Source organism: Elephantulus edwardii, unplaced genomic scaffold (genome assembly GCF_000299155.1).
Source record: "Elephantulus edwardii isolate Elephantulus edwardi_28Jun2011 unplaced genomic scaffold, EleEdw1.0 scaffold00095, whole genome shotgun sequence".
NCBI lineage: Eukaryota > Metazoa > Chordata > Mammalia > Macroscelidea > Macroscelididae > Elephantulus > Elephantulus edwardii.
Window position 1 is genome coordinate 6,349,106 of NW_006399845.1, and position 13,985 is coordinate 6,363,090.

At 42.1% G+C, this 13,985-nt stretch overlaps 1 protein-coding gene across 2 annotated transcripts in view; it reads right to left on the reverse strand.

Annotated features, from left to right (window-relative positions):
- Window positions 1-13,985, reverse strand: part of ARHGAP26 (Rho GTPase activating protein 26) — a 636,281-nt gene that overhangs the window by 19,266 nt on the left and 603,030 nt on the right. Inside the window, exon 21 of one of the 2 annotated variants that reach the window (XM_006891116.1) lies at window positions 3,704-3,814. In XM_006891116.1, the coding sequence (XP_006891178.1) occupies window positions 3,704-3,814 (111 nt within the window). Of the gene's footprint in view, window positions 1-3,538; window positions 3,815-13,985 lie in introns of both variants that reach the window. The other variant, XM_006891115.1, reaches the window with a different exon arrangement.

Consider the following 13,985-nt stretch of genomic DNA (forward strand, 5'->3'; position numbering starts at 1 on the left):
CCTGAATCTGCTGCCAAGGTGGTTTACTGTTGCTCCTCCTGGTTTCTTAGTAGCCGAGAGGTGACGACCAGGTGGGAGTAAATGCAGTGGGCCACTCGGAACAACAGGCAAGAAAGACGAGCCTTGGATCTTCATCAGCTGCAACTGGAAAACAGCTCTTCCTGTCTAAAGATCATGAAGGTTCAGGGCAAGGGGCACATCCTGTGATCTAATGAGAACCACTGTCCTGTGCTAGCCAGCAAGGGCAAGGATTCATCATACAGCTTTCCAGGGAGGAATAAAACTCAGGAGTTGTGTTCTCTCTCTTTTTAAGGGGGTGGGGAGGAACAGGAAGGAGTAACATGGTTGTACAAAGTGCTAGGACAGCAGAACCACCATATGGGCAGGTGAACGGGTCTGTTATGACACTGAAGGTGGAAGAAGAATCCAGTCCACACTAATTGGGGTCTTAGAGACCAGGTTTCAAGGTAGGGTTACTTCTCCGTGGGAAAACAGGGCAGGGCAGGTGGGAAAAGAACAAAGAGGGGTGGGGAGCTGAAAGGTGAGGGCAACCACCTCTTAGGCAGGTTCCTTGGGTTGCATTTCTACAGAGGTTATTTATTAACTTCATTAAATAATAGTAATGGGACAAATGAGGAGCAAGCCAAGGGAAACAGCTGGGGTATTTGGCAGTCAGAAAGCAAAGGGAATGGTCTCAGGTGCCCAAGATTATCTCTTCAAAGGAGTAACTTTCCACTAGTATTAGGATTTTAGTATCAAATGATGAAGTGATGATAAAACACTGCATTTTTGAAAACCCCAAAAGTGAGAGAAAGGTCTTGTCTTTCTCTCAATTTAAGAGTAGACTGACAGCCAATGAAAGAGTCTTTTTGCTTGAGACCTCTCCTCACCCCCAAATTAGAGGGCTGGCACATATGGGGTACAAAAAAGGGACACCCTTGCTCCCCAAGAGCAAGTATACTTACACTGAAAAAGAAGTTTGTGTACAATTCAAATTCAACTGGGAATCTTGCATCTTTCTTTGCTAATTCTGGTAGCAAAATAGGGGAATGTTTTATCTTTTCAAAAACATTTCTTGGCTCAATCAGTCACGTGCCCTGATGCCATAACCCCTTCAACAGCCTTAAGCAATTTGTGTTAGGTAGAGTTCCTACTAAAACAGACAGATCCTGTTGGCAGAGAGGCTGGGCTTGTAGGCTTTGGCTGTAACTGGGGCGGAGGGGGGGGAGGGGAAGCCTGACCAAGAGTTCCTTAGTTCTAAAGCCTCTCAGATTCCTCATTCTCCCCTGTGTGCCTCAACATGGGCACAAAGGACTGAGGTAGCCTCTCCTGCCACAGCGCCCTTCAGGCCTCAGCTAGGTCTTCAAGGGCATGAGCGAGTTTGGATCCTTCTGCTGGTTCATTTTTAATTTTTGCCTCTGAGCATGGCAGGAGGCCAGGAAAGCACTCAGAGGAGTTTCCCTCAAATGCCCTTGCAAGCCTTGCAAAATGATGCTCCCCTTCGCCATTGCACAGCACGACAGGGGGCGGGGCTGGCTAGAGGTGGGTGGCAACAGCTTGATTATTTAGGCACTCTTTTCTGTAGCCCCTGTGCTTCGGGGCTTGGGGACCTTTTAGGGGTTGTCAGTGATAGGAAAAGGAAATGTGAGGCAGTACTCCCCCCAATTCCCTTTCCTGCTGTGCTGTAAAAGGCATTTTCATTCCTGAACTTGAACTAACAAGCATTAAAAATGGTTCCAAGAGAGGAGAGGCAGCCATTTCCAGAGCAGACACTGTGTAAAAGTTCATAGGGCCGTTAATTAGGTTTAATTATTTCTTTTTAAAAGCGCTGCCTGGGTGGGGGAGAGATCTGAAGTTTGATGTTACTTTAGGGGAAGGTCCTTTCAGATCTGAGTATGTACACCCCCACCTCTTGGCTGTGCACTGCAAGAGCACTGAGGGATTCCAACCCTCTCTGTTCTTCCAACTGCTCAGCTCCCCAGCAGTGTTCCTATCTGGCACCCACACTCAGCTTAGTGACAGCCCACTCCAGGCCCTATTCTGCTTTGGCTGTTTCCAAATGGCAGCTTTTGGAAGGGCTGTGGAGAGCCAGGTGACAAATTATGCCATGCTAACAGTGGCCAGAGGGGCAGTGTTGAGTAACCACGGGCTCAAACACATTGAGAGCAAACGTGCATTTCAGTTGAGTAATTCCACTGGTCTGAATTCCCAAACCCATTCTGTTCAAAGGGTCAGTGCTTTGAAGATTTAACCTTTACATGAATGGAAGAGACATATCCTCCTCATGTCTCGGTCTCTTTTGTGAATGAGAAGGGCATTTTATCAGAGCCTTACCGGATAAGGCTCTGGCTCTAGGTGTTATGTGGAAACTTAAAGTTGGGATACCCATATGTTTAGGGTGAAGCATGTGTAACTGAGACAAAGAGAATCCTGAATTGTGCATTGCTTTCATGGGAGTCATGTGACCATGTGTAAGTTGCCTCTCTGTGCCTCAGTTTGCTTTTTCCCCTAACAGGTTCAGACATTTCTTTTCTCCTTCCCAACATGAGAATAGAATGAAATGATAGCTTTCAAAGTGCTCCAAGATGGTATGTATTGTTTATTTTTAAAAACTTAATTTCAGCTTTATAAATCATTTAAGCCTCTCTGTTAAACCTACCCTTATGGGGTAAAAATGAAGAGAAAACACTTCCAGAGCCCCAAATGCTTATGATATTTATAAATGGGCTCCACATTTTAGTTGTCTGAGAGCAGAGTAAGTCTAAGACACAGTGGAGCTTGGCCCAACATAGCATAGGGATTCTGGAAGACTCTTCATTTATCCTTTTCTTAGATTTAAACAGTTCCTTTTGTCCCAAGAACTCAAGTGCAAAGATTTGTGACACTTAGAACATGAATTCACAAAAGCAGAGACAACTACGACAGGGTCCTTGGGGAGAGGAAATAGGTCAAGCTCCCTATTCCAATGAGAACTGGGGAGCTGAGACACAGAGGCAGCTGGGAGCTCTGGCGATTTCTGGGAGGAGGTAGAGGCCAAGGAATCATGAGAGATGAACAGTTTAAAGAGAAATTATTTCATATTTTGCTCCCTTATTTTCTGCATCACCTTTATCTTTCTCCCAGCGGATCTGGTCTAAGTAACTAAGTGTCAGTGGTCATGGCCAAAGGCCCAACTCCACAAATAAATCCTGCTGGATAAAAACGAGGGAAGCAGCCAAGCATGTGTGTCCACAGTTCTTGCTCATATTATCTTATACCAAAGCACAGAGAGGCAAATGACTCAGAGAGTGGCCAAAGCAGGAACTTATTAAGGAGCAGAGGCTTCTTCCCAAACTCCTGACACCTCAGATGAATCCAGAAATCTGAGAAAGGCTGGAGAGGGCATGGAAAATACCATGCCGGTTCACACAAATGGTCCCTCCGAGCTGTGGCTGGAGAGAGCAGGACAGGCAGGCAGAGACTAGTCCCTGGTTACCCATGACCAGTGTTGGATAAATGGGAACGTTATCCTCTGGTGGTTAGTTATCTATGATTTTACCTGGAGTCTTCACGAACTTCTTCTTCTGGCCTGTCATAAAGCAAGTGCAGGTTTGGATAGCAGGGAGCAAAGCTGACGAGGAGGCTGAACACTGCATGAAGAGAGGACCAGGCAAATGAGAGCACAACTGCGGCAACAGAAAACGGAACAAACCCTGCAACAGACCTGACGGGGGATGAGTCGCTGGACGTGGATGAGGTGGGCATAGGGCTGGATGGCGCCGAGAACATGGGCCAAGATGGCGAGAGGGGTGATGTTGGGCTTGGATTCGGGGGGCTGCAAGACATAACAACCAAAAAACTCGTCAGCACAGAGGGAAACCATGATGGGAGCGCAGGAAGTTCATGGAGGCCAAATGACGGGGAGCTGGAGCCGACTCGGTAGCACTGAGACCCGGGGCATGAGGTCCGTGCCAAGTCACATTTCTCCAGACTAAACCTCTGCACCTTCCAAGTAATGCCTGTTCTCAAATTCCTCGGAGCAGACACAGGTCTCGCTGCCCTACAGAACAACTGCTTTCTAGGTAGGCGCCCCTTCTTTAATGTCAATTGTGCATCTGGCTATCAGCTAAAAATGCCCTGAAACCACGTGGCCTAGCTCCTACACCCGTCTCCTGCCGCCAGCCTCCACTCTCAGGGAGGGCTCGCTTATATAATGAGCCTTCCGCTTCCACTGCTGTATGGGTGTTTTTAAAGTTATGTCTCAGCAAAAATGGCCATTCCCCCCACCCCACCCCCCTCTATGCTACACGGGCTATTTGGCCAGAAAACAATTTCCTGTTGACATTTTTAACTACATAGGCTTGGTGCCATTGAGGCTTACTGCATTACTAAGAAAGACAACTGTGACTGGAAGGCAGGCATGAGAAATACCCCTCTGGAGGCAGGAAACTTTGACAGGCTGAGCGCTGTTCCCCCAGGCCTGCCTTCCAGACACGCCCTTCACCTGGCAGGCAGTTTGGTCATTTTGATGCTCAAGGAAAAATCCCCAGAGGGAAGGAAAAGAGAAATGAGGAACCGAAACCTTAAATCTGTCCATTTTGTTTTTTGATGGGTGGCTAATCAAAAGTTTGGAGAGGAAATGTTGAAATGACTCACTGAAATACGGTTTGTGAATCGCAATGGGCCATGCTAGCCCTTTGACTTATTCTCACAAGTAACACAAACAGGAGAACAACTTAGCAACCGTGTAAAATCACAAATACTGCTAACACCAAAGGCTGAGGAAATGTGGAAACTATTCATTTATTGCAAGACCTGTAGTCCCTGAACCTCAACTGACTGCTGGATAGTTTGCACCAAGGACTTTACAAATGGGGACATGACAGGAATCCAGTTCAAAGACAACAGGCTAAAGACAGTGAGCTCCAGCAAGAGCACTTACTGTCTTACTTAATGGGACATTTCTCCCAAATCTACTGCCACCAAGTCAATTCCGACTCAGCGACCTTGCTTGGAACATCCTTAGGGCTATGCCAATTCAGACACGAGCCCGATACTGTCCGTAACTTCCTTTGGTTGTAACACAAACACCTATAGATATACACAATAAGGACCCATCAAGTGGGCTCACCAGATATCCTCAGAGCTCCGGTGGACTAGTGGCAAGTAGCTGTGCTGCAATCCTGAAGGCATGCAGTTTGAATCCACCAGCTGCTCTGTGGAAGAAGGATGGCTAATCTCCTTCTACGAGATTACCTGCCTCTGAAAACTCACTGGAGGGTCAGCTCTGACTCAATGGTGCACAACAATCCAATTAGATACTTATATTAAAAGTCATTTTGTGCATGACGTTACTCAAGAATAGGCCACATATGAAATCACAATCATCTTTGTTGATCGGTTCTGATTTACTGTGACACTACAGGAGAGAGGAATTATCACAGGGTTTCTAAGTCTGTAAATATTCCTGGAAATAGACTGCTGCATCTTTATCCTGTGAAGCGGCTGGTGGATTGGAACAGCTGACCTTTTGGTTAGCAGCTGAACATTTAACCATCTGCCTCCAGGGCTTCGTATAAGCTCCATGTTGTTATTGTTGTTGTGTACAAGTCAGAACCGACCCATAGCTGACCCTCCAGCAGGTTTTCAGAGGTGGTTAATCACAAGGCAGAAGATTGCCCATCCTTTTCCTGCAGGTTACTTGGTGGATTTGAACCTCGTACTTCAGGATTGCAGCACAGCTTCTTGTTACCAGGCCACCAAGGCATTGCTCCCTTACAAGCCCCATAAGGGCAGGGGATTGTGTCTCCCTTATTTACAGATTTCTTTCCAGTGCCTAAAATTGATAGGTATTAAAAAAAAACAACAAAAAACAACACCCAAAACTCATGGAATGAGTAAATCAATTAGTATCATTTATTATACCAAACAAGTTCATGAAATAGGCACTGTTCTGATTCTCATTCCACTTGCATTATGCAGAAGCTTGCCTAAGGATGTCAGCCTTGCATGGCAGAGCCTGGGTTCTAATCCCAGTCCTCTGGCTCCTGGCCCAGGGCTCTTGCCACCATACAGTACTGTCTCTGAGGCAGCAGGACCCTCTCTGCACCCCCACCCCTCCACCGTGCTAAGTTTCTTCATTGATCACAGCCCTGCAATCCTTCCTAACCACTGATGCCTCAGTTCAAAAAGGTCTGCAACTTTTGCAAAAGAAAAAAAAATTTAAAGGAATACAACAACAGGCACATTGAGTAAGGCATGACACACCATGAACTCAAACAGAATTCCCAATCCTGCCTCCAGTCTCATGTCTAGTGGGTTTATATGATAGGGTGGAATTCACATAATAGAAGAAATTAAATTCAAAGATCAGGACTTCTCCCACCTCCTAATAAATCGACCAAAGACTAGTTATTGAGCACTGAGCATACATATTTAGGACAAAGGGTAAAATATACTGTAGTTAACCAAGGTCCCTGGTTTTACAAGTTCACAACTTATTTGAGAGGATAGAATAGATTTCTCTCTCTCACTATAAGACAGTAAAAGATGAGTTGAGGAATAATTTATGATTAGTATGATACTGTTCCCAGGTGATTCTGTCAAGCCTCTTTGGGCAGCCTGTTGTTTCTTCCACAGCTGCTGTTGGAGGTCTTGCTTTCCCAGTTCTACCACCACAGTCTCCACTCAGCTAGACAATGATGGAGTAGGCAAAGCCTAGCAATGACTTTAAACTGCAGCCCAGCCTCAGAACCAGAACTCAGTCCAAAGATAATCTGGAAGTTGAAGAGGGCAACTCAACACCAGAGGCCTCCACTAATCTGTTTCTCTGGACAGTGGTTACCACAGGACAACTAAAAAGTCCCAAGACATTATACAATCATTCATATACATTATGACTATTACTAGAAATGTATATAATTCATTATTATTGATCTATGCCTATTATCACCCTGTCTTTTCAAGTATCCCTTGAATCTTTCCTATTTCTTCATTCACCATCTGTCCACTCACCTCTGCTATCTGAGTCATTTTCCCTCTCTCCCCTTTTCTGCTTCTCCTTCTCCTCTAGACAATCTATTAGCAACTTTGAGAAAGAGACCAAGTTATCAGTGGCTTTCATATCAGATACATGGATTTAATTTAAAATTTTCCAACAACATATATAATAAATTATCAATGTTTTTAAAAAGTCCCAAGACCTAATTTTAGCTTATTTCATATTTCAAATGGATTTTGGAAGTAGGAAATAACTCTGACCCCTTATCCTGTCTGTACTAAGAATTATGCCCTTGGCTGATGGCATAGTCAGGAACACAGTCTATGAATATAATGCAGATTCTAAATATTTCAAGGTTTTTTTATTTATCGAGATTTTAATGAATGTTTATAGAGAACTTGGATTTCCATTCATTCATTGCTGCACATTTTCCTTCCTGCCTCCCCCATCCCCAGTTTGCTTTCCTTTTTGGAGAAAAATTCTTTCATTGTTAAACATATGGCCCCCCGCTCCTGTCCACTTTACTATGCATCTCTTATTCTGAATTCTTGTCATGCCAATAATACCTAATCATATATTCCTTTCAAGCAGTTCTATTCCTCATATGTTTCCATGCTGTGTACATTATTTATCCCCTCTATTCTTAGTTTTTCCCTAACCCCCATGTCAATCCTGTTTTATAACAGTGGCCATATGCAGTATTTTTCTTTTTGTGACTGAGATATTTCACTCAGCACAATGTCCTTCATGGTCACCCATTTTATATAACATTCCACAAGTTCTTTGTTTTTCATTGCTGCATAATATTCCATTGTATGAATATACCACAGCTTCTCTATCCATTCATTTGTTGATGGGCACTTGGGTTGTTTCCAACTCTTCACTATTGTGAACAAAGCAGCAATAAACATAGGTGTACATATATCTGCTTGGGTGACATTTCTGGTTTCTTTAGGATATATTCTCAGTAGTGAAATTGCTGGGTCAAATGGTATTTCTGTTTGCAACTTTTTGAGAAAGTGCCATACTGCCTTCCATAGTGGTTGCACCATTTCACACTCTCACCAACAGTGAAAAGTGTTCTAGTTTCTCTGCAACTTCGCCAGCATTTATTGCTTGCTGCTTTGTTGAATTTTGCTATTCTTACTGGGGTGAGATGGTATCTCATAGTTGCTTTGATTTGCATCTCTCTTAAAGCTAGGGATTTTGAACATTTCTTCATGTATTTGTTTGCCAACTGAATGTCTTCTTTGGTGAAGTGTCTGTTCATATCCTACGCTCATTTGTCAATTGGGTTGTTTACCTTTATCTTGTGGCACTCGAGTACTCTATAAATTCTAGATATAAGTCATCAGACATGTCATTATCAAATATTTCCCCCCCCCCCAGTCTGTGGTTTCCCTTTTTACCCTATTGGAGAAGTTTTTGGATCTGCCTAGGGATTTGATTCTTAGAAGGTCCCATTCATCTATTTTATCCTCCCCTGGCTGTAGGTTTTTCAGGATGCTTGGAAGACTGTTCATATTGTGGATTAGTGCTTCTACGGTTCTTCCAAGCTTTTCTCTAGTTAAGTTTATAGTCCTTGATTTTAGTCCTAGGTCTTTGATATCCTTTGAATTGGTTTTTGTGTATGGTGTGAGGTATGGGTCTTATTTGAGGTTTTTTGCAGATCATTTTCCAATTTTGCCAAAAACCATTTGTTTAAAAGGTTGTCATTTCCCCACTTAACTGATTGCATCTTCTTGTAAAAATCAGTAGATGGGCTGATTTCTGGGTTCTCAATTCTAGTCCATTGATCTATTTGTCTATACCAGTACCATGTTCTTTTGACCACCACAGCAGTGTAGTAGGATTTGAAATCAGGGAGTGGGATACCTCCTATCTTGTTTCTCTTTTTAAGGAGTGCTTTGCTTATTTGATGTCTCTTTCCATTCTAAATGAAACTGGAGGTTGCCTTTTATATCTAATTGAAGAATGGAATTGTTATTTATATTGGGATTGCACTGAATGTGTAGATTGCCTTTGGTCGGATTGTCATTTTCACAATATTGACACTTCCTATCCATGAGCAAGGTATATTCTTCCATTTCTCCAGGTCTCTTTTTGTTTTTCATAGTAATGTTTTTAAATTTTCTTTGAATATATCCTTTCTGTTTCTAGGTAGATTTACTCCCAAATATTTAATCTTGTGATTAGCTACTGTGATGGGTATTGTTTTTCTTAGCTCCATTTCTATATTCTCCTTGTCACTGTAGAGAAGTCCAATTGATTTTCGTATGTTGATTTTGTATCCTGCCACTTTGCTAATTGGTCAACTATGTCCAGTAGTTTTCTTGCTGAATCTTTAGGGTTTTCTAAGTATACTATCATATCATCTGTATATAGAGATAATTTTACCTCCTTTTTGCCAATTTTGAGTATAGGAAGATTTCATTAACAACCTGTGATATAAAAGTGAAACAACCTTCCTAGCTGAAGTGAAGAGGGCTTGAGGCAGTAATATTTAATTGCTATAAAATGACCACAACATACTATTTATTAACACTGTTTCAATTATGCAACAGTAAAGTGCATACTTATTAGTACTCCTAATGAGATTAGGCCTTTTGCTTGTGTTTCTGAGTCAAGTCAGTAAAACATGCTATTAACAACAATACTGAAACATTTCATACCCTACATGTGATATGCCACCACACGGAATACTGTGAGCATATAAATGTTTTCAGAAATATAACATTATATTTCGGTTCAAACCCAACTCAGAGAATACATAAATGGCATGAACAGAACATCCCAAGACTCTGGGTAGCCTTACATTCTCTTTTCACTAGAGAAGTGCCTGGTGAAAAAAAAAAAATCTTTGTTACTGAGTAGCTTCAGATTCGTGGTAATCTCACAAATGTGTTTCAGAGCAGAAGTCTGCTCCACAGAATTATCAGCAGTGTTCTTACGGAAAGAGATCATCGGATCTTTCTTCCACAGTAACAATGAATAAATTCCAAACATACACCTGTCAGTTAGCAGCTAAGAGCAAACTATGCTACTCAAGGACCTTATATTTGGCTATAAGTTATTTGAAAATGGAAATCAGGAAAAAATGTTACTCTTCAAAATAAAAAAAAAAAATCAGATCCAAAGCAAACAAACAAGAAATGGTCTGTTTTACTTGTGTTCTGAAATCTTCTCTACCTTTTTCCCTACTAATTGATGCCAAGGAATTACTGATGCCACATTACTGAGGGGCAGGACAGGAGAAAATAATTTTGTAACTACAAATTGAGCAGATGACCCCTGAAGACTTTGCCACAATCCTTGGAGTTCAAGGAGGAAACACCAGCATACCATTCACCCTAAATTTCTTTTGAGGGGGAGGTCCCACCAGATACACTCACATTAACAATTATAGCTTAAACTTTGAGCATGAAAGGAACATTTGCTGGTTTGGTTTGCCATCCCAATGACAGGCTTGCATTAGCTTGAGTCTGCTGGCCCGCACTGTCCTCAAAAGGATTTAGAGAGTCCCAGCCAGTCCCTTTGACATTCACTGGACAGGAGAAGAGTAACGGTTTAGGAAGATAAGGCTGAAGCCTTGGCAGCTCACTGGGTTGTGGCTGATGGATCAAGTACAGTGTGGAGCAATATCAGCAGCTTGACACCCTTCGGTGGTGACTCACTTGAATGATGGAACGTCTGGTGTACCAGCCAGGGCATGCCTGCTGGAGTGTAGATGGTGCAGTCCAGGCAGGTGCCCATCTGATTAGGAACATGGCAGACCACCTTCTGTCTCCAAACCATGGTAGTTAAAACTTGAGCTGGTGTGAGACGTTATCGAAGAAATGGACCATTCACAGTTAATCTTTTCTTCTCATGATCAAAATTATAGGTAGCCAAGTAGAAAAGTTTGAAACATCAAAAAGCAAAGAATCATCACACACAATTGAGACCCCCTGACAATCACTGGTAATACCTTGGTAGGCTCCTTGTTACTGGTTTTAGAGGACAATACTAAATAAACAGTTACATGTGTAACTAAATATGCATATTACACACAGAGTTGATGGCTTGCTTTTCCATTAACTATCAAAAGGTATTTTCTGAAGTATTAAATACCCTTTCATTTTCAGAAAATACATTTCTGATGTATTAAATAGCCTTTAGTACCCTGTAACTTGTAAAATGGTTGCAGGGTATTGTAGGGCATACCCTGATTTACAGATTTACAGAACCATTCTCTTACTGTGTACATTCAGATTATTATCCCCTTTTTAGTTGTTATAAATAATGTTAAAACTCACATCCTCATATATAGTAGATCTTTGCCTGTGTCTCTAATTGTTTCCTTAGCATAAATTCCTGGAAGTTTTAATTAGTAGGTGAAAGGCTAAGAGGGTTCTGTACAGGTCTGGATACATCCTGCCAAATGGCCTTTAGGGAAAAGTCCACTGACTTGCATTTCCACCGGTAGTGCCCCGGGGGGCTGCCCATGCTCTCCCACCACAGCTCCACCTGCAATGAGGAGTATCATTTAAAAAAATTTAGACCGTTAAAAAAAATTTTAGACAGATACTTTCTCAGCTCACAGAAATTATCTCCGGTCCTTCTCTCTTCTGGTGGTTCCAATGACGTGAAAACGAATACAGTTTCCTTCCTGTGTTGTTTTTGACTAGAAGCAAGGATTACTCTTCCAAAGGGCATTATGCCAAAAAGGTAGTGAATGTAGGTGAGGAGGCAGGCAGATGACCAGAGACAGACAAGCAGAAGCTGGAGGCTGCAGACTTTGGTCCAATGGTAGGAAAGCTCCAGAGAAAGGGGCAGTGTTGGAACTGGAGTGAGCATAGAGCTCTCCAACAAAGGATGAAGGAAGACACACATGGAGGGCAGGAAAGCCTTGTACCAGCCCACACTGCGGCAAAGTCACAAAACCGGCGTTCATACACCTCTGTCCAGCAGTGGCCTGTGATTGGCAAGCATAGGCAGCCTTTGTTTTTCAAAAGTTCACTTTTACAAAAGACCCATAGTAGCACTTCTTTTTGCTAACTAAAGGGGGTCTTGCTTGAATAGTGAGTTATATGTTGGGTTACTACTAACTGAAAAGTTTGTGGCTTGAATCTACTGGTCACTCAGTGGAGAAAGACAGCAGTCTCCTCTTGTAAAAGTTACAGCCTCAGAAAGCCAGTGGAGGGGGGCCACAAGGTGGATTCAATGCGACAGCAGTGGGTTTAGTTTTTTGGCAACTGAGATATGTTAGAAGAGATTTTTTGTATTTCAAAAAAAAGCTCACAAAACAAACAAACTAAACCCTGGTAAAAAGCAAAACCTAGCCTTCAGCACTTATTTTGCAGTGAGTCTTTTAAAGATGCAATAAGCATACTGTAAGCATTAAAAGTGGTGTTACTAAACTACCTCCCTGGGAACTATACTATACACACATTATTTATACTTTATATGTTGTTATTTTTTGTTATGTGCTGTTAAATTGCCTGTGACTCATAGTGACCCTATGTACAACAGCCTTATACCCTGCTCTATCCTGTGTCAACCTTACTGTCTCTGACACACCTACCTCCATTACCCCTGTCACTGAATCAAGCCATCTTATCGAGGGCCTTTCCTCTCTTGTGCTACCCTTCCACCCTTCCAAGCATGATGTCCCTCTCCAAGGACTGGTCCCTCCTTGCAACATGCCCAGTGTATGTCAGATAGAGGTTCAGAATTCTTGCCTCCCGGGAGCAGCCTGGTTTTACCCTTTCTAGGAATAACTTGTTTGTTCTCTTAGTAGTCCATGATATATTCAATACTCTTCTGCAGCACCACAGCTCAAAGGCATCAATTCTCCTTCTATCACCCCTACTCATTGTCTAGTTTTCTGATGTAGAGTTCATAATTGAAAGGCCATGGCCAGGATCAGGCACACCTTAGTTTCTAGACCGACATTCTTCAATACAGTGGAGATATCCCTGACAGCAGATTTTACAAATGCAATTAGTCTTTTGATTTCTTGATTGCTAGTACCAAGAATATTGATTGTGAAGCTGAACAAGCTGTAAACTATTAATAACCTTAATACCTCAATAATTTGGAAAGGTTCCTAATTGCAGACTTTTCTAGTGCAATGCATCTCCTGATTTTCTGACTGCTGATACCAAGGGTGTTAAGAGTGGACCCAAGTAAGATGAAGTTGACAGTTCCAATCTTTTCTCCATCCATCATGATACTGTCTATCGGTCCAGCAGTAAGAATCTGATTTCTAGACATTATGATGTAATCCATATTGAAGATATGTTGTTTTTATTTAATTTACAATCAGGTATACGTTGTTTGATATTTTGATTTAATTAACAATCAGTTGTGGGCTGAAAGTGTCTTGTTTAAACCAATTAGGACCCATATTAAGACTGATTTGCTACTAGAGTTACAAACTAAATAGTTTGTTGTGTTTGGAGAGAACACTGTTCTAACTGGTACAGCAGTTGTCTATCAGTCTGCTGCACTGAGATAACATGTGTTGTCTATCATTCTGCTGTACTGAGATAACATGTGGGTTGCTGTGACACTGAAAGCTATGCCACTGGTGTGTCAAATGCCATCTAGGTTGTACATTTATCATATCATCCATACTTTTTCTATATTGTTAGGTGCTCTCTGGTTGGATTCAGAGGCAGTAAATCACACAGCAGGAGACTGCATGTTTTTCTCCCTTGGAGCAGTTGATGGACTCAGAGCATGTGCCATTAGACTGGAAGTGCATCTCCTTACCATTAATATTATTTTATATTTTATAAGTTATTTTGGTTAGGGTTGATAAGTTATTTTTTGAGTTTCAGAATGCAAAAAAAAAAATGCATTCAGCTTTGAGCATTCTAAAAGGTTGCTGACCAAAAGGTTATTGATTCTAATTCACCAACTTCTCCTTAGAAGATGGAGCAGTCTTCTTCTTTGAAGATTTATAGCCTTGGAAACCTGCTAGAATGGATTTGATGGCAGTGGATTTGGTTTTTTTTAAATG